Source organism: Ochotona curzoniae, unplaced genomic scaffold, assembly GCF_017591425.1.
Source record: "Ochotona curzoniae isolate NIBS_2020 unplaced genomic scaffold, NIBS_Ocur_1.0 contig_2855, whole genome shotgun sequence".
Lineage (NCBI taxonomy): Eukaryota > Metazoa > Chordata > Mammalia > Lagomorpha > Ochotonidae > Ochotona > Ochotona curzoniae.
In genome coordinates this window covers 1,798,204-1,819,398 of record NW_024465615.1, presented here as the reverse complement: position 1 = coordinate 1,819,398, position 21,195 = coordinate 1,798,204, and the positions used below count along the sequence as shown (strand labels likewise).

At 43.1% G+C, this 21,195-nt stretch overlaps 1 protein-coding gene across 4 annotated transcripts in view; it reads left to right on the top strand.

Moving 5' to 3' along the window:
* Positions 1 to 2,677: 2,677 nt before the first annotated feature.
* Positions 2,678 to 21,195, top strand: part of LOC121154758 (phosphatidylinositol 3-kinase regulatory subunit gamma) — an 89,055-nt gene continuing 70,537 nt past the window's right edge. For 2 of the 4 annotated variants that reach the window (XM_040977776.1, XM_040977775.1), the window contains exon 1: positions 3,441 to 3,559. In XM_040977776.1, the coding sequence (XP_040833710.1) occupies positions 3,454 to 3,559 (106 nt within the window). In that variant the 5' untranslated portion in view covers positions 3,441 to 3,453. Of the gene's footprint in view, positions 2,725 to 3,024; positions 3,560 to 21,195 lie in introns of those variants that run through there. The other 2 variants (XM_040977773.1, XM_040977774.1) reach the window with 2 other exon arrangements.

Below are 21,195 nucleotides of genomic sequence, written 5' to 3'. Positions count from 1 at the left end.
TCCTATTCATTTAGAGTTACAAAAAGTAATATTAATTCTCAAAACCTCAGTGGCATTTTAAAAAATTCTTAGGTGCTTCACAATGAAATAAGCAGCTTGCATAAATCTGAAGGCAATCACCTATTTCCCAGGCTCATGAAGAAAGCAGACAGACTTACCTAAGACTACTTTGCATTATGACAAGGAGAAAAAGAAAAAAAGAAAAACGAGAAAGAGAGAGGAGCAGCAAAGGCAAAACAGCTCCCAAAGTAGCAGGTCATGATTCCAGGAGTTTGAGCTCCTAGAGCTGAATTTAATCCACACCCAGGCCAAATATAATTCTCTAGGATGGAAGTGGTCCAGGACACCTTGCCAAAGGTCCTACAGCAGTTTCTGGTGACATTTTTGTTTCTCAGCTGAAATAAAGGCCAGCATCACTGGACAGGCACTTCCCAGCAGTGTAGGGCACTGTCTCAGGCTCATCCGAAGGAAGGGTGAGATCCTTGACTTATCATTGGCTCGTGGCATTGCCTTTGGTTTTTTGGAGGTCTCCTATCCAATTGTCCGTTGGACTGTTGGCTCACACACTCTTAGGTGGCAAGGTTGAATAACTTCACTTCATGGGTCAGCACTGAGTCTTTGATTGGGTATTATGGTTCTTTATGACAAGCCCCCAAAACCTTACGTGCAACTAGGGCTGAATGATTGCTCTGTGTATGAGCAATGAAAACCCCACCACGAAAAAATGGAAGGTGATCTAGGCCAAAGCTGCTGTAGAAACGTGAAAGCCATTATCTTTTTCACACTTCCTCCCTTCCCCCTCATTCTCTTTGGGAATACAGAGGGGCATAGTGAACAAAATAAACCAACTTTCCCTTGACTGGTTGTTCTGCCTTCTAAGTGATCAAACATGAGTACTTCTGGCTTCCAGATATGGTGAAACAAGACTGCTGGAAAACCAGACACAAATTCGAGATGATCTTCCAGCATTTACTACCTGAAGGAACAGAGCAGAAAATTAAAACCAGCGAGCCCTGCCACCAGGTTGACCTGCCTTCTGATTCACATTTGGATTTCAAAAATGTGAGAAAGAATCCTAGGGTGTTTTTTCTTGCTCAACTCTGTCTAGCCACACTTAGTGGCTCTCTAACTCTTACTGTATGATCCGGTCCATACACATTGGACTGCTCCCCAGAACTGCTTGAGGCCGGATGGGGCAGCTTTCCAGAAGGCAGAAGCACCTTGGGAGGTAAAGCGTGAGACGTGGCAACTCTTCCACAGGCGGATCAATGTAACACAGCCGCTCAGCTTTGCTAGGGCTTAAATCAGGTTGTCAAACACAGTTGACGTTTTACTCCTGTGTAAAAATAATTCTTTTTGCCTTCTCAGACTGTATTGTAGCATATGTGGATGGCAATTCTAGGCACAAATCTGCTTTCAGCTATTCAGTTTTCTCCAGCAAGTCAATCAGTACTTTCTTGGAATGCACGGACATAGTCAGCATTTTCAGGCCGGAACAGATCTCGAGCTAGAAGCTTTGGGGGAGCCACCGGAGTTTGTGAGGAAGGGGATCTGTGAGGGAAATGGACCGGGACCCTTTTTGGTTAAAGATCGCCAACACCTGTGATTTAGCTCCGAAATTACACACGCACTACATTTATCCTTTTTCCTGGCATGAGCTGGAAAGCTTCAACGGGCCGTCCCCTATTTATTGCAGGTGTGGGGTTGCTGATGGGTTCAAAAGTTCTCGAGTGGAAACTCAGAAGAACTGGGAAACACTTGCCGGAGAAATGCCGAACTGCTCTAGGGAAGCAGAAGCGACCGGTCTGAGGGAGCGGCGTCGGGTACCCCTCTCATTGAGGGGTAACGGTCCTGTAGTGGGGCTGGCGACTTTGGTTTTATTTGACAACTTATCCCGGGTGTGTGCGTGTGTAGGGGACGGTCCTAGCACGGGGAGCAGATTGCAAGGAGGGACTCCGCGGGCGGAGGTCCGAGGAACCGAGGAGCGCGCAGCCACTGCGCCCGCGCTCCCCTCCCCCGCCGCTCGTCTCCGGGCAGAAGCGGCTCCCGCCAGCCCGTCCTCTCCCGCTTCTCAAGCGTCCGGGTGGACCGAGCCACAGCGGGAGCCCCGCCTGTCTCCGGGCAGCTTGAACCCCTGAGCGCTCGCCCAGCCTGTCAGTAACCGCCGTTTGCGCTTTCTTTCTTTCTTTTTTTTCCATCCTCTTTTCTTCCCTCTTCTGCCTTTGTCCCGCTTGGTAACTGGGCTCTGACCAATCGCTGTTTCACCGGCCGGCGCCGGCTCTCTCCTGATTGGCCCGCTCTGGGAGCGCAGCCGTCTCCCGCTTCTTGGCTGGAGCAAGGCAGACAAAAGACGCAGGCTCCAGGCTCCGGCAACCGGGATCAGCCAATCACCACCCGACTTAGCGCTCTCCCACCCCCTCCCTTCTCCCCACTCCCACCCGGCTTGGCTCGCGTGCTCCAGGCCCTGACTCCTGGCGTGCGGCCAGCGCCCGGACCGTACCATTCTGTTGAGACTTGGGGGGGTGGGAAGAGGCGCGCTGATTAAGGAACCGAGGCCTAGGGAGCGGAGGGGAGAATTGAAAGCCGAAATGGAGGTCAGTTTCATGAACATTTTCTTAGGTACCTGACAGAACCCTCAAGTACTTCTAAGCGGGAGACGGCGGAAGGGGCGACGGGGATGCTAGCCGTCCCTTTGCCCTACGCGGTTGGGTGGTGCCTCAGCGGGTGGGGGGGGAGTGGGCGCGGGGGAGGATGTCCCCTCCGCGCCGTTAAAATGAAACTCTAGTGGCTGGAGTCAGGGCAGAGCGTGAGGGGAGCCGGCGCAGGCGGGCCTGCTCGCACCCCGGCGGGAGCGCCCGGCCAAACCGGGCTGCCTGAACTCTCTCCCACGGCCCTGAATCCCAAGGCTGCGGCAGCTTCGGTTCCGAGCCCTGAGGGAGTTGCTCTGTGTAGACCATTGGGTTCCCGAAACTTGAACGCAACCCTCCATCCCTTTTTTACGCCTGCCTTTGTCACTTCCCTAGCTTTCTCCCAGCGCGTTTTTTTTTTTTTCCTTCCCTCTCTAGTCTTCTGTCCGAAGGACCACAAAAGTGGCTTCCGCGGAAAGATTCAGAGGTGGCAGGAGATTTTTCTTTGGAGATACGACTGAGTGAAAAGATTTTGGGGAAGCCGTTTTTAAACACCCCGACCCTCGAGCCTCTCTCTGTGTATCCTCTGAGGAGAGAAAAAAAAAAAAAAAACCAACAAAAAACCGTAGCTTGAAAGTTCGAGAGGCATTTCGCCGGGTGCTGTGAGAGGAGAGAGGGAGTTGGCTGGACTTGTACCGGTCGTTGGAAGCCCCGAGGTCCATTTCCGTGTGGAACTTTTACAGATATATATTTTTAGATTTTTAAAATATCAGATAAAAATATATGCTTTCTATATATTTTCTGACGACCTGCCCCTGACAGCGCGATGTACAATACGGTGTGGAGTATGGACCGCGATGACGCAGACTGGAGGGAGGTGATGATGCCCTATTCGACAGAACTGATATTTTATATTGAGATGGATCCTCCAGGTATTTGGGAGAAAAAAAAAAAAAAGCTTTTTTTTTTTTTAAAAAATATTTTTTGGTGATGGGTGTGATGTGTGTTTAACAAGCCCTTCATGATATTTGGAGGGCAGAAGTATTTCTAGGGGTACTAGATTCGGGATGAGGGGTTTGCAATTAGAGCTGCAGTAAAACCGCTTGTGGTTTACACATTTAAAGTTTGCGGTTAGGACCCTGATCCTATTGTCCTGCGAAGGTGGGGGTAGGGTTTGGAGCGGGAGTGGGAGGAAAGACCCCCCCCAGCACTTTTTTTTTTTTTTAACTTTTTTGCTTTTGCATGTTGCTGAGGTTTTTGTCTTTTGTCGACTACCCCCCTCCTCCCCGCCCCAATTAACAACAATTTCTACCTGCGAGGTGTTTTATATCCCGCTCTTGAAGTCAGGCTTTCCCTTGGCGGGGGCGGGGCGGGGAGAAGGTAGGGGATATGAGGGGGGAATTCCATAAAGCTTATCGTTTCACCCATTTCTCTGATTTAGGTCCTTGTGTTTTACCTTGGTTAACTTCTGACACTGAGGTGCCTATGTGGGTCTGCATTTTAAGACTCCGTTTCTCTTAGCGAAACCAAATGCCAGTTAGTGATTTTCAGGGACTTGGTGTTCTTACTCAGTCATGGCCTTCGTCTGAGGTTTTTCCTTTTCAGAATATAGTTACTCAGAGAACTATGGGCAGCGTTTGATCACTATTTAATTTATGGAAGAATGTTTAATATAACTTCAGTTCTCAGAAAAAAAAAAGAGGAACCTTCCTTTTAACTGGAGATAGATGATATTGTACATATGTGTTCTGGATTCCTGTGCATGCAATGTGAAGTATACATATATTGTATTTTTGTTTTCTAGAGCTTTGTCTGAAGCCATTACAGACATTTTGTGTATCTGGAAAGGAAAGGAAAGGAAGAGAAAATGGAAAAGTTATTTTCTTTTCCCTTTAAAATCTTCCCCATTTTAAGGTTATTAGCTGTCAGATTTTCAAACCTTGTTTGCAATTACAGAAGGTGCTTTATATAACGATTTTGAATAAGTAGAGGGCCTTTGTGACTCGTGGTTTTTGTTGTGGATGAATTCATTATGCTTTAAAAAATATGTTATAGCTAAGCCTACAGAATAAATTGCGTGTCATGGGGGAATATCACTTATTGTAATATTATGTGTTTTTGGAAGTGTTGGAAAGTATTTGAGTCCACACATATGTAATGAAGTAGAAATATGTCATATAGAAGGTATGTGGAAATTGTTTAATGTGGCCTTACAGAGAGTAGATTATCCTGGTTTTTCCCCCCATTAGTCATGGTATTTAACTGGTACTATATTACAAACTCTTGACCTAGAATGAGCCCTCTTCGTCCCTAATGATCATTTAGAAGTTTTTCTTTTTTCTTTATTTTTAGAGCCTTGTTTGCTTTTCTAATTATGCCTGCAATATAGAAGCAGCTTTTCAGTGTTCTGTAAAGTTTGTAAAATTTACCACCCATCTATTGTGTATGTCTCCCCCTTTGTTTCCCTCTAATGGTAAAGCATCACTTCTGTTAGATGCATTTGACGTTTATATGATTCTGCACTTACTGCATCACTGGTACTTCTCGTGTAAAAAGTGAGTTTGGTAATTCTAGATTTCTGTTATTGTAAGAATTATGTATTCATGCCATCTTAGAATCATACCATGGCATACAGCAGCTTGCCTCCCAGACATACAAAGAGAATATGTTGGGTGGGGAGATAAGTAGAGAGGAAGAGGGGAAAAAATTAAGAAGGCAGTAGTGGTTGAAAAATACTGGTGAAGTTAAGTTTAGTGCAAGAACAATTTTAAGAAAAGTTGACTCTTACAATTAGGTGGAGATGTGAATCTTATGAGAGTGTATAGAAAATTCTGATCTAAACTTTAATTTCCATAGCAATAAACTTTTGACCTTAAACGTGTTCATCCTTGAATGAAATTGTATATACTGAGATTTTATTCATGGTATTGAAAGATATGTATATGGTGCTCTTTATTATCCATGTCATGTCCATAATGTAGAATATGGTTAGTTATTACTGATGGCTTTTTAAAAGGGAATCATCACTTGATTATTCTGAAGCATTGCCAATGAAATAAATGTTGTAATGGAAATAATGTGACATGCCAGCCTTGCTTTGTCTGATAATTAAGTTTTTGAAACATTTATAGCTAGAACTAAATCATCCGTGAAGTGGTTGCGGTATGTTTTGGGTCTGTATTTTTCCTGGTTTTCACTCCAATCAAGCTCTGAATATTTCATTCCTGGACCAGTGTGATAGCATACTTAGAACCTCTTTTGCATTTCTACTCTGTTCCTTCCACAGTAATGTTAGTCTTTCATTTGATGTTTTTACTTTCCGATGATACCTCTAAAGGTCTTTAAAAGTTCCTCATGGCCTTCTTTGGTCTACCAAAAAAAAAAAAAAACCAACCAAAAACCAAAACAAACAAACAAAAAAATCCTTTTATTTTTGTTTCCAAACTGACTTACAGTCTTTTCTGGAATCCATCAGAACCTCTGTGGAAGATAACTTTGTATTTGCTGTGTGCCTTGAATGTATGCTTCCCTGTACTCCCCGTCCCCCCGACTTCTTCTTGGGTTGCCTGTGGTGCCCAGCATTCACTTGTTGGAATCTTACATGTATTTCAGACCTAGGTTAGTTACCTTCTGTGCCAGGTGTGTGTTCCCTGATCCCTTGTTGAAAGTCAGCCCTCCTTTCTTTTCCCTCCCTCTTTAGGCACTTCAGATGGAATGCCTCCATCTGACAGATGAGCATTCTGTCTACTGCAGCTACTGCGTTTGTTTATATATGCTTCCCCTCATGGAATTGTCGATCCACCTGGTTATGGTTATGAGCTTCTTCGTTTGCTTCAGGTCTTACAAGTAGTAGACAATTTAATGAATGTGTATTGAATTAATAAATAACTAGGATGCACTCTTTCTTTCTAGCCTTTAGGTGTTTTCTTAACTTAAGATCCTTGGTCATTTCATTCCTTGGCTGTTGTAATAGACTAGGATTAAATAACTTTGAATTAGACCTCTTTTGACTTAGAGCCCTTAATTATAATGGTGCCAATTTTTTAAAAAAAAATCTTGATTTTAGGCTGAACCATAAATGCTTAATTCTTATTTTTATTGCTTTTAGTGACCTAAAAAAAATTTCTAAGAATGTATTTCCCTCCAGCTTTTTACATAAAACAGTTGTTAACCATGAATCCTCAAGGTTTCTAATTTCATGAATTGCTATTTTCTATCACTTATTGATAGTGTAAGAGTTCAGAGGAGTGCATAATGTCTTTATGTATTTTCCAGCAGTAGTAAAGATACTGTTTGTAGGAGATATGAAACTTTTTTTTTCTAGAAATGTTAAGATCATGGCACAAAGGAATTGGTTAGTCTTGTGAGTTTGAGAATTGAGATTGTTCGGCAAAAAAGCAGTGGCTGGATAGGCTTCTCAAAGAGTCTCGTTTCTGGTGTATGAAACTGCACAAAGCTTGTGTATCATGGTTTGTTAGCTTGCCACTTTGGTTCCGTTCTTGTTATTTTTATTCTAGGAAAATTAAGTGATTTTTGGAAAATTAATAAATATTACTGTTTAGTGTTTGTAGACTTTGTTTTCTTTAAGAGAAACTTTTGGAATTATATTTAGAACAGCAAGTTTTCTTCAGTAGATAATTAGAAAATTAAAAATTGTAATGATTTAGCAGAACTAAGCACAGTGAGGCCCAGAGAAGTGTTTCTCAATTTTTTGGTCTCAGTATCCCTTTTAGACTTCCTGTCTCTTTTAATAAGACTTGTAGATTTATTTGAAAATCAGAGTTGAGGGTGAGAGAGATCTTTATCTGTGGGTTGACTTCCTAAATGTCTGCAACATCTGGGCTAGACCAGGTTGAAGCCTGGAGTGGTGAACTCCATCTTGGTCTCTGTCGTAGGTGGCAAGGATCCAAGCACTTGGGCTGTCTCTGGCTGTACTCTCAGGAGCATTAGCAGGGAACTGGTGTCCATATGGGATGCTGGAGTCACAGACTGCAGCTTAACTTGCTGTGCTACAATGCTGGCTCACAGATCCTTAAGAATTATTGAATATCCGTGAAGATCTTTTATCTACGTGGGTTATATCTATTGTTACTGTGTTAGATAAGACTGAGCAATTTTGAAAAAGTTAATCTAAAAATAATAAATCACTAATAAATGGGAAGAGTGATACTTGTATGTTTCTCCAGCTAGCTTCAATATCTGACTTGATGGGAAACATTGATATTTGCACGTCTGTTCTTGCATTTCAGTTTGGAGAAAACCGCTGTGCAGCTGGGAGATAAGGAGAATAGAAAAGTCAAATCGTGTCTTAGTAATAGTAGTAGTTTTGTCCTTTCAGACATTCTGCAGGGGTGTTGAGAGTGAACTTGGCCACGTTTTGACAACTGCTAGCCCAGAGATCATCTGACTTGTTTGGTGGCTCACCTGGTCCAGTATCATCTGACCTTGAAGTCAGATGAAAAGATTGTTTAGGGAAACTTACTTGCTTATCCTGGCATACTTGGTGTATTCAATGTGGTAAAATATATTTATTTTTAAAAGATTTATTTGAAAGAACAAAAGAGCGAGAGAGAGAGAGAACTTCCACCTACTGCCAGTGCCCAAGTGGCCACTACCAGGATATAGGCCGGGGCCTAAGCCAGATGGAAGCCAGGATCCAGGAAAACCATCTGGGGCTCCCGTGTGAGTGACAGGGGCCCACAGTGCTTGGGCTGTCTTCCCAACGTGTTAAGCTGGATTGGAAGTTGCACATGTGGAACTTGAAGCGGTGGTCATATATATAGGATTCTAGCACTGCAAACAGCTGCCTCAGCTGTAAAATAAAAATTAATTTAGTGAAAAAAATTTTTTTAAGATTTATTTATTTATTGGAAAGTCAGATATACAGAGGAGGAGAGACAGAGAGGAAGATCTTCCGTCCGATGATTTCACTCCCCAAGTGAGCCCAACGGCCGGTTCTGCACCGATCTGAAGCTGGGAACCAGGAACCTCCTCCAGGTCTCCCATGCAGGTGCAGGGTCCCAAGGCATTGGGCCGTCCTCAACTGCTTTCCCAGGCCACAAGCAGAGAGCTGGATGGGAAGTGGAGCTGCCGGGATTAGAATTGGTGCCCATATGGGATCCCGGCGTGTTCAAGGCAAGGACTTAAGCCGCTAGGCCACGGCGCCGGGCCCTTAATTTAGTGAAATTTAAAATAACATTTTGATGGAGAACTGGTGTATTGATTCTGTGATGATTAAGGAAAATATGTGTTGAGGCTCACAATGAAAAGTACCAATTATCTGTTATTATGTGATTGGGCATCCTATTTCTGTGTTAATTTTTTTCAAATTTATGTTTAAGCCAAAGTTGCTGAGATAGAAACTCTGTCTCTCCCTCCGTCTCTATCTCTTCCTTCCTCTCTCTCTCTCTGTGTGTTACACGCACACACACATACACACCAGCTGGGATGAAGCCAGGAGTTTTGTTCAGGTCTTTCATGTGGATTGCAGGCGCCCAAGTATTTGAATATCTTCTGTTTCCCCAGGCACATTAGCAGGGAAGTAGATTGGGAAGTAAAACAGCCAGAACTTGAATTGGTGTCCACATGGGATGCCATTCGGCAGTGGCAGCTAATCCGCTTCTTCACAAGCTGGCCTCAAATGTTTTTAAACTCTGAACACTCGAATGATTCATCTTATTTAAATACTTCTCTTGTGTGTTGTAAGATATTTTCTGCTCAATTGACACTGTAGTATAGGAAAATGTTAATGATATTTTAGTACCTGGCATGTGTTAATATGATCATGATGAAAGTTGTGAAAAGTTGAAAAAAGTTGAAAAAAAAACTAGCCATTGTTTTATTTAATATAGTTAATAGTGCATGTAACTGTTAGAAGTTTGGTGATTATTCTACTTGATTGTAGCTTTTGAATTTATTCTCATCACTGTTTTGATGCTGAATACCTTTATATATTTCTTAAACAGAAAAGTTAGTACCTGTTTATGGTTGCCACAATTAATGAGGTAGGCATAAAAAGAATTACAAATACAATCTGATGAATTTTTTTTGTTGGTATTAAAAAGGGAGGCAGGGCCTGGTGCGGTGGCGCAAGTGGTTAAGGTCCTCGCCTTGCACGCCCGGGATCCCATATGGGCGCCGGTTCTATCCCGGCAGCCCCGCTTCCCTTCCAGCTCCCTGCCTGTGGCCTGGGAAAGCAGTCGAGGACGGCCCAAAGCTTTGGGAACCTGCACCCGCGTGGGAGACCCGGAAGAGGCTCCTGGCTTCGGATTGGCATAGTATCGACCGTTGCGCTCACTCAGGGAGTGACTCATTGGATGGAAGATCTTCCTCTCTGTCTCTCCTCTCTGTATATCTGCCATTCCAATGAAAAAAAATAATAAAAATAAATCTTTTTTTTTTTTAAAAAAAAAAAAAAGGGAAGCAGCCTGATTGAATGGAAAGAGTAGATGATGTGATTCCCAAGCTGGCTTTGCTTCTTATCCACCCTGCCTGAGGTTTATGTGGTTAGTACTTAACCTTTCTCTCTATCTCTCTCTTTCCTTATTCTTTTCTTTGTCTCTTTCTTTTTTCTTCATTTTTAAAAAAAAATTTATTGTTTTTATTGGAAAGGCAGATTTACAGAGAGGAGAGAGAGAAAGATCTTTCATCTTCTGGTTCACTCCCTAAATGACTACAGCAACTGGAGCTGAGCCTATCCAAAGCCAGGAGCTAGGAGTCTCTTGAGGATCTTCCATGTGGGTGCAGGGTCCCAAGGTTTTTGACCACCCTCCACTGCTTTCCCAGGCCGTAAGCAGGGAGCTGAATAGAAAGTGGAGCTGTTGGAACACAAACTGGTGTCCATATGAGATGCTGGCTCTGTGAGGAAGAGGATTAGCCAAGTTGAACTATCATGCTTGCCTCTAGTTTTTAATCTTTCTGAGTGTTCTTTTTCTCTTTTGTTAAGTTGAACTAATACTTATTTTGGAGAACTGTGGGGATCAGACTTACTGTTATCATATCTAGCATAGTATTCGGTACATAGTATGTATCAAGTACATTGTAGCTTTCATTTTAAGGCTTATTAATGCTATTGCAAGTCTGTGTGTGTGTGTTTTAATTAACTGAAAGACAGCAACTGAGCGGGCGAGACTGAGAGAGATCTTGGGTCACTCTCTAAATGGCTGCTGGACTGGCCCATCTGAAGCCAAAGCCTGAAACTTCATTCGTGTTGCCTGCGTGGGTGGCTATGGCTCAAGTACTTGGGCAACGTTCTACTGCTTTCTTAGGTTATTACTTGCTGGGCCAAGATGCTGGTCCCTTCTTTGTGTTTTCTTTTGCATTCAAAACCCTTGAACAAAATTTTCCCATTCTTTCCTTGTCTCTAATGTTTAAACTGAGGCTGTTTCATCCATTTTATTTTTGTAATTTACATAGATTTTTTCAGATTATAATATCTTTGTTGTTTTTGTTGTTGTTTAGAAAAAAAAGATTATTTGAAATGCAAAGTGGCAGAAAGAGAGGGAAAGACAGAGAGAGATCTTCTAGCCTCTGTTTTAATCTCCAAATGGCTGCAATAGCCAGAGCTAGGCCAGGATGGAGCCAGGAACCAGGAGTTTGTCTGGATCTCCCCTGTGGTGGCAGGGTCCCCAAATTGGGCTGCTTTCTGCTTTCCCAGATGCATTAGTAGGGAGGTGGGTTGGAAGTAGAGCAGTTAGGACTGGTGTCACCTGCTGTGCGGCAGAACGAGCCGCTTGAGAAAAACACTGTATGAGTTTATGAAAACGTTACCTTAAATCACCTTTTCCCTTTTGGTTTCCATTGTTATTGTTCTAGTTCCTTGTCATCTCATATTTGAAATCTATAATAAGGGTAATAGTTGTTGACATTTGTTGATGATTATTCTAGTCTAAGAACTGTATTAAGTGTTTTTATATTTATCGTTAGCCACACAATGACCTAGTAAAATAGGCACATTATTATTTTACCTTACAGATGGGAAACTAAGACTTAGGCTTAATAATTTATTAATAGCTCGCAGCTAGCAAGTAGCAGAGCAGGTCTGTCTGCTTGACTCTAAAGTCCAGATTCTTAACTACTACCTACTAAACTGGTTGTTCTGTTTCTAGTTTCTTCTTCCCCTGATCATGTAAGCTTATCCTGAATTCTTCAATCCAGATACTACTGCTAAAATATTATTTCTGTTCTCTTAACGTTCTACTCTGAAATAATCACAACACATCCTCCCTTCTTTTCTTCCTCCATTCCTTCCTCTCTTCCTCCCCCTCTCCCTCCCATTTGAAAGGCAGAGTGACAGGGAGAGACAGAGAGAGGTATCTTCTGTCTGCTGATTAACTCCCCAAATGCCTGCAGCACTCAGGGCTGGGCCAGATGGAAGTCAGAACCACAAACTCCAGCTGGGTCTTCCCGCATGTTGTTAGGATCCAGAATACTTGGACTATTATACACCTTCCAGGTTTAGCAAAAAGCTGAATCTGAAGCACAGGCACGACTTGATCTCAGATACTGTAATAGAGGATGCTATATTCCAAGCAATGTCTTAACCTGCTTACCACAGTACTTGCCCTGGCATTTTTTAAAGCAAACTTATTTTATTTTTAATGTTGTTTACATAGTTGAGAGGGATGCATGCCCATGTGGACCTCTGATCAAGGTGGGGAAGGTTAGGCATAGAAGAAGGTAGATGGGACATGTTTCAGTTTTTTTTTGTTCCCCCTGTGTCTGCAGGGGAGGAGTGGGAGAGGGCAGCTCCTTGCTGTCAAAATACATCAGCACCCAGGAATGGAGGGTGGTGTTCTGATGATTCCTTAATGTGGGGAAGAGTTCCAGTGGTGTTACCTGAGTGGTTTTGATAGCCCTGAGATGTTCTCAGTTTTGTTCCTTCAAGGGCAATTGGCTGACAAAGTTTACTTTACTGCATCCATAGTCCCAGAAGCTTGGTGCAAAGCTTGGCCAGGAGAATTGTCCACCCTGTTGTGTTTTCCATCCTCTGACGAGGCAGTTGAAGTCCCCTGCTGGCCCAGATGAACTGGTTGCCATGTCCCCCGTGTGCATCTGGGCATGCTGTCCACTTCACAGGCAGGAGCAACTGAGGAGCCCAGTCCTGATACCTGGACTCCAAGGTTGGACCATACATCTTGTTTTCCCTGTTGCTGGGGTCTGATTCTAGTGGTGCAGTTGGGGAATTCCTCAAGAAATCTTGCCTGGGATGACCTCAGACTTGACACTTACGTGCACTAGCCAGCATACATACTGGCAGATGTAGCTTAGTCAGTTCCTTCTTAACCCTGTAGTTCACACGAATGTGCTATAGCCTAGCCCAGCCTAACTACAGACCCAGTCCATATCAGTGGGTGCTACAGCCTAGTTGGGGTGACAGGCCCTGGAGCAAAGGCTATGTTCTTAAACTTAGTATATAAGGATCTTTAGTATTGTGGCACCAAATTATATTCACAGCTTTTTGTTAACCCTTTGTTTACATTTCTCCTCTAGCCCAGCGCTAAGAAACTACCTGTTCATATCTTCAAGCTTTTGCTTATATTACTTCTTTTTTTTTTTTTTAAAAAGATTTATTTTATTTTTATTGGAAAGGCAGATATACAGAGAGGAGGAGAGACAGAGAGGAAGATCTTCCGTCCAATGATTCACTCCCCAAGTGAGTGCAACAGCCGATGCTATGCCGATCCGAAGCCAGGAGCCTCTTCCGGGTATCCCACGCGGGTGCAGGGTCCCAAAGCTTTGGGCCGTCCTCTACTGCTTTCCCAGGCCACATGCAGGGAGCTGGATAGGAAGCGGGGCTGCCGGGATTAGAACTGGTGCCCATATGGGATCCCGGGCGTGCAAGGCGAGGACCTTAACCACTGCGCCATCACGCCGGGCCCTATTATTGCTTCTTACGTAGAATATGCTCATTCTGCCCCATCTTTAAATCAGAAGCCTGTGTTCATCTCCTGCTTTATTTTAAAATTACCTTGAGAGGCACAGGGAGACAGAGGGATCCCATTTGCAGGTTTACTTCCTAAGTGCCTCAAAGCTGGGGCCCTGCTGAGTTAGAAGCCAGGAAGGAGCTCATTAGTCAGATCTCTCACATGGATGACAAGGACCCAAAGACTTGAGCTTTGAGGTCACCTGTGGTCTCCCAGAGTACTTCTTAGTGGGAGTAGGGCAGTGATGGAAGTCCAGGCACTGTGATACGGAATGTGGGTGTCCCAAGCATGGCTTAACTGTCATGCCAAAAACCTTATAGCTCCCAAGATTCAAGCACTATTTCTTTGTATGTGGGATCAGTTTTTAAATTTTGACATGAAATCATATTTTGAATTATTTCATGAATGTAACTTATCTCCCTAATAAGATAAGTTTTTTGAGGTCTTGCTATTATTTTTTCTTTTTCTTGAAACTTCCAGTGCCTAGGTATTTTATTAAATCTTAGACCTGTGGATTCAATCAACTTCATTTTGTGAATGTTGATATTATTTATTATCAGCATGTGGTCTTTATTTATTTATTTTAGATGATTTATTTTTGATTGGAAAGGTAGAGAAGATTTACAGAGAGAAGGAGAGACAGAAAGATCTTCCATCCGCTGATTCACTCCCTAGAAAGCTGCAATAGCTGGAGCTAAGCCAATCCGAAGCCAGGAGCCAGGAGCTTATTCTGAGTCTCCTGTGTGGATGCAGGGTCCCCAGGCTTTGGGCCATCCTCTACTGCTTTCCCAGGTGGCCACAAGCAGGGAGCTGGATGGGAAGTGGAGTGGCTGGGACACGAACCAGTACCCCTGTGGGATCTGGACTTGTGCAAGGCGAGGATTTAGCCACTGAGCCATTGTGCTGGGCCAAGCATGTCTAATGAAGAAGTGCAATATTTAATGTTGCTATTAGCAAGATTTTGGGAGTAAAAATGGATTTTGATGAATTAGAAATGAGTGGTGGGCCTGGCATCATAGCTCAGTGGCTAATAAATCTTAAAAAAAAGGTTAATTTTATCCAGTATAAGATGAGTTGGAGACTTCAGTTATCCAATATGCTATTGTACAATTAACCTTAGAATGTGTAGACTTTGGGTGAGGGTTGCTGAAGCCAGGAACTTCTGGATCTCCCATGCAGGTGCAGGATCCCAAGGACTTGGTCCATCCTTGGCTACCAGCAGGGAGCTGGATGGGAAGTGGAGCAGCCAGAAAACAAACTGGCACCCATATGGGATGGTGGCAGATGCAAGGTGAGGACTTCAGTCACTAGGCCCTCTGTTTTATTTCTAAATCTGGCAATCCTAATTTAGAAACTGTTAACTAGACACTTCTAGTACTTTATGCTATTTAGGAATATATGTGTGAGATGGTTAGTAGATATCAGAATACTTTTGGTTTAAAACCAGAAGATCCAACTCAAATTGGTTAAAGATCTGTAGGCTTTTGTAACCAAAAAGACTATAAAGAGTGTAGATGCCTCTGGCATGACTTGATTTAGGCTGTCATACTTTGACCCTTTTTTTGGTGTGCGAATCTTTAGTCTTTGTGCTGTGTCAGCTTTTGTTCTCTGACTTAATGCCCTGGTAGTACAAATGGCTGCTTTTGGCTCCTGGGACTCCTTTCTCCTCGTTTCTGGGAGAGAGGGAGGATGCTTCCCTTACATGTAACACAGAGATCTTGAGCTTCACAATGGTCAAGTTACTCCTGTGTTCCAGAGAATCACTGAGTAAGTTTTTCTGTCTAGAGTAATAGTTCTTAAACTTGGGTATAAATGAGAACTACTTGGAGGGCTTGTTGTGATTGCTAGGGGAGCCTTTTTCCCTTGTCCTTCCCCAAATTTCTGATTCAGTAATTCAGGATGGATTCCAAGAATTTCCCTTTGTAACAATTTGTTGGTCACAGACCAAAGCTGTGTCAGATATCCCACTCCTAGAACTGGGGAAGGGGTCTGTTTTATCTATATTTATCAGTATTGGTTATGGAACAAGATGCAGTTTTGGAGAATTGATGACAGTGTCCACTTAAGAGAGGATTACTGCGTTTTGTTATATAGCTTCCCTTCTCTCTTATTTAAGTAACAGCTTACCAGTTTTTCTCTTGGAACTTCTCCCTCCCCATTGGTAGTTGATGTGCCTTGGGTGGACTTGACCTAATCCATTGGTGTAAGAGCGAACATATGACCCGGGCCAGGTCAAATGAGAGTACTTGGGTAGTTCCAGTGATTAACCTACACTGTCTTTGCAGTGTAGTCAGTATGTGTTATAATTTACTGTTAAAGCTAGTCATATGAATATCATAATAACCCTTGTCCTGAAGGAATGCAGACTGTAATTAAAGAAGACCCATATGTAAACAAAAGCATGTAGCACTTCTCTATAACTGCCCCTGTGCCTCGTGGTTATCAACTAATGCAAGAGTATTTTCAAAAGTTCATGGAAAATGAGATTAAGAGACAACTATATTTTGGTGCCAAAAATTGAAATCCATATATAGTTTTTTCACAATACACAGTTTAACGAACATTTTATAATACCATTGTACACATTTTCCTTTAATTGTATACTGTATTATCACACTTATGATCCATAACCACACTTATTGTGTAGTTTTGTTAGTTCTCATTAGATTATATGTTACATCAGAATAAGCACTGAGACTACTTGTTGGCTTTCCAAAACCTACCCCTATTTCTGGCATTTAGAAAATAGTCAGGAAATCTTGGTTGAATCAGTGTTTGAGGAATGGTAATACTGAGAAGCGTGTGAAACACAACAGAGAATGATTGATTTGCTGCTGGAACAGTGGAGATGCTCCAGCAGCCATTGCATGGTTATTAAATCACCTTAAGTTTTGTTAAGTATGCAAGATGAGGGTAGGGCAGGTAAAGTTCAGGCTACAAACAAACTCAGGTGTGTTTCAATGTCAGAATTCATCCTACAGGTAGTTATGGAATCTTTGGATGAATGGTTTAACTGTTTTTAAAAGGTTTATTTTACTTGAAAGAGTTACATCTGCATTGTTTCCATGTCTTTACTATTGTAGATTGTGTTGCTGCAAATATAGGATTACAGATCCCCTTCTCATATGCAGATTTCACTTCTATTGGGTATATTCTTAGGAGCGGGATAGCTGGGTCATATGGCAGGTTTATTTGCAATTCTCCAAATTCTCCATACTGATTTCCACATTGGTTATACTAGCCTACACTCCCACCAGCAGTGAAAGAGGGTGCCTTTCTCCCCACATCCACACCAGCAGGTGTTGTTAGCTGAGTTCTGAATGTAGGCCAGTCTCACTGGAGTTAGGTCTCACTCAACGTGGTTTTCATTTGTATCTTTCTGATGGCTAGGGAGCCTGAGCATCTTTTCATATGTCTGTTAGCCATTTGAATCTGTTCTTTTGAAAAATGTCTTTCATTTCCTTTGCCCATTTTGTTACAGTTTTTTTTTTTTCACTGTCCCTGGGTTTCTGAAGGTCTTTGTTAATCCTGGATATTAGTCCCCTATCACTTGGGTAGTGTTATCATTATACTTATTTTATCATTTGAAACAGACTTCCCACATCTGCTCATTCGCTTCCTAAATGCCCATTACAACTGGACCAGGATGAAGCCAGGAACCTAGAATTCAATCCAGATTACCCCCCTTGAGCCATTCTTACTCTTTTAATAATTCATTTTATTTTTGATGATATTTACATAGTTGAGAGGGATACATCCCCATTTGGGCTGCTGATTAGGGTGGGGAGGATTGAGGAATGGAGAAAAGTGGATGAGACAACTGTTTCCAATTTCCTTTTGTTTCTCCTGTATCTGGTGAAAGTGGGGAGAGAAGGAAAGAAGGCTGCTCCCAGGAGTCCAACTGCATCAGTACTCAGGAATGGGGATAGCTACTCGATGTCATCGCAAAGTCCCCAATATGGAGCATGTTCTGAGGGTACTGCGCAAGTGGTTTCAGTAGTAATGAGATGCTGTTGATTTTGTTGCTCCAAAGTTGTGGAAATCCTTCCAAGGTCCATTGGCTGACATAGTTCACCTTAGAGTTTCACTTTATCTAGATACTTGCTGTCAAAGTTTGACCAGGAGAGCTGTCCAGTTTTTCTGCCTTCCAGTTTGTTCTGATGTCCATTTGTTCTGCCCTCCATGCAGGCCTCAATGAACTGGTCATCCTCTATGTGCATATCAGCCTGCTGTCCACTGCACAGGCCTTGGCAGCCATGGAGACTCAGTTCTGATACACGCACTCCATGATCAGATGACAGATGCTGTGATTTTCCACTGTGATTGGAGTTTTGAGTTCAGTGGTCCATTTGAGGGTTCCCCCAAAAAACTTAGTCTGAGTGATCCCAGACCTGACTCCTGGGTGTCCCAGCCTGCACAGGGTCTGGCTTAGTCCATCACCCACATCAACCTACACATACTCTAGTGGTCATAGTCACCTGGTCAGTTCTGTCCCCAACCACATCTCTTACGCAAAACAAGGCATATTGCGGCCCAGCTTAACCCAGCCCACACCACACTCAGCCCCCATGCACATCAGTGGAAACTGCAGCCTAGTTGGAGCAACCCCCAGTAACCCTTACCAGGCCTGCCCTAGGCCTGGTTCCTGCACATGCCAGTATGTACAGCAGACTTGTCTGGTTTATTCCACATCCCATTTGGCTCTTGTATATATCAAGTGTTGGAGTCTAGTTCAGTCTGACCAACCCCGCTGTCCAACCTACACTCATGCTGATGAGTGCCGCCATCTGTCCAGCCAGGCCTGCCCCCAGCATCTGGTTCTCTTGCTCATTGGTGGAAGCTACAGCTCATCAAAGGAGTGCCCACTATTTCCCTAGTAGGCCACTCCCAGCCCTGGATCTTGCACTTTCCAGGTGATTCTACCATCTAGCCTGACAGCACTAACTCCCAACCCCAGAAAAAGAGAAATATCTTCCACCCACTGGCTCATTCCCCAAATGGCTGCAATGGCAAGGCTGAAGATCCCCAAGCCTAGTCCTCTGGCCATGTGCCTTGCCAGCCTGTGGCCATGCCTGCCTACCCAGGGCGGAACCCCAGTCCCTGTCTGCTGGTGTGCCACCATCTACCCCTACATATCTTAAAAAACAAAACAAAAACCAAAAGAATAGGCAACTATGCACAGTCATTTGAGTTGGCATTAACCAGGTCCAGGATGCCTGAGGCTATTAGCTGCATTTCTCACAGCAGTGAGAAGTACACTGCAACCTAGGCAGTTGCCAACTGCTAGTGTCCTTGAGCCAGCCTTGTTTTTTCCCAAGGTGTGCATTAACAGGAAGCTAAAATTGGAAGCAGAGCTGTGACTTGAACCAAGGCACTCTGAGGTGGATTAGGAGAGTCAAGTGGCATCTTAACCTGTATGCCAAATGCCCACCATGCTCCTCCTTCTTGAAAACAAGTATGTGTCAGGGCAGCATTGTGGTGTAGTAGGTTAAGCCTCTGGCATGATGCGGGATCCCTTATGAGTACTGGTTCAAGTCCTGGCTGCTCCTTTTCTAATGAAGCTCTCTGCTAATATATACATCTAGGAAAGCAGCAGAAGGTGGGCCAAAGAATTGGACCCCTGATATCTATGTGGAATATTTGGTTGAAATTCTAGGGCCCGGCGCGGTGGCGCAGTGGTTAAGGTCCTCGCCTTGCACGCCCGGGATCCCATATGGGCGCCGGTTCTAATCCTGGCAGCCCCGCTTCCCTTCCAGCTCCCTGCCTGTGGCCTGGGAAAGCAGTCGAGGACGGCCCAAAGCTTTGGGACCCTGCACCCGCGTGGGAGACCCAGAAGAGGCTCCTGGCTTCGGATCAACATGGCATCCATCGGCCGTTGCGCTCACTTGGGGAGTAAATCATCGGACGGAAGATCTTCCTTTCTGTCTCTGCTCTCTGTATATCCATCTTTCCAATAAAAAAAAATAATAATAAATCTTAAAAAAAAAAAAAAAAGAAATTCTAAGTGCCTGACTTCAGCCTTGCCATTGCAGCCATTTGGGGAATGAGCCAGTGGGTGGAAGATATTTCTCTTTTTCTGTTGTTTGCTATCTCTCTTTTACACAGATTTGTCTTATAAGAAAATTAATTCCTAAGATTCATAAGTTATGTTCAATACTGGTGGAATTATGAATTGCTGCAACCATTTAGGAAGGTTTGACAATATTTAGTAAAATTGCTGTTCTGGGAGTCTTGTGTAGAAATGAAAGCATCAACATGAAGAGGTGTCTGTATGTCATGTTTTTGTGACATGGTTTTTAATGACAGATGCTAGAGTTAGCTTGAATTTCCATCCGGAGTTGGTATGAATATATATGATGGGCATATATTGTGAAATAATTTGCAACTCAAAGAGAATGTATTAAATCCACATGCACTGACCTCGAGGGAAGTGTGTGATTGTAAAGCAGACAAGTAAATTACAAAGAGATGTATATAATAAGATACCGTTTTTATAAAGCAGGGAAGAATGTTATGCATCCTTGTTAAGGATTATATGAATGCAGAGAAAAGTGTGAAGTTATATTTTATTCTAGGAAAAATACAGCAGTGAACAAAAGAAAGTCCTTACCTTAAATGGGAGGGTATATGACAGTAAACAAATTCAAAAGTAAATACGCATTATGTTAGGTGGAAATAAGTATGGGAGGAATTGGTATTTTGCTGCTATATACTAAGTATATAAAACCTAAAATTCAGTTCATTGACTTAATATAAAGTCAACATTCAGGGTACTACCACATAGATAAAACCAGATGATTAAGAGGCCTATGTCCCATATCAGAGTACCTGGGTCTTGGCTCCTAACTCAGACCCTGGGTGGCAGTGGTGATGGCTCAAGTGATTGGGTTCTGTTACCACATGAGAGACTTGGATTGAGTTACCTGCTTTCAGCTTTGGCTCCTGGCATTGTGGGCATTTGGGGAGTGAGCTAGCCAATGGGAAAACTCTCTCCTCCTATTCCCCTCCCGCCTCTCCTCTTTTCCTCTTCTCCTTCTCTTCTGATCTTCCTCTCCCCCCTCTGCTATTTTTATTCAAAAAAATATTGAAGCCAGCTGCCTTTCTCAGATTTTACTCTCCTTCTGCCCCTCAGAAGTGAACTGTTGACTTGTTATGGTAGTTACTTCTCTGTTTTTCTTTATAGTTGCTTCTTTAAGAATTCGTTTTTACCTGTTTTTGAATTTTATGTATGTAGGATTGCATGTATGTTTTTTCATTAATCATTCATGTGTTTTTCCTTTATCATTATGTTGTCATCCACAATGTTTTTATATAATTGTAGTTTTTTACTTGTTGTTTTGCAATGCCTTTTATTTTGTTGAAGCAGTGAGTCCGACAACATTGCCGTAGTGATGTCTGAGAAGTGGCTGGCTGTAAATGCTCCCAGCTCCATATTCATCCGGAGGGCACTCACAGTGCAGGCGACTGGTTTTACTGTGGTACTTGAGGACAGCAGCTTCACCTGCTTTGTCTCTGCAGCACTGTAGGGCTTTTTCCTTCTCCTGGCATTACCATGAAGAGTGGACTCCTTGTGAATGTTGTTGTCTGATAAAGTCAGTCTTTGCTGATCAGGAAGCTTCCTCCCTTAGGTGCAACCTTGACAT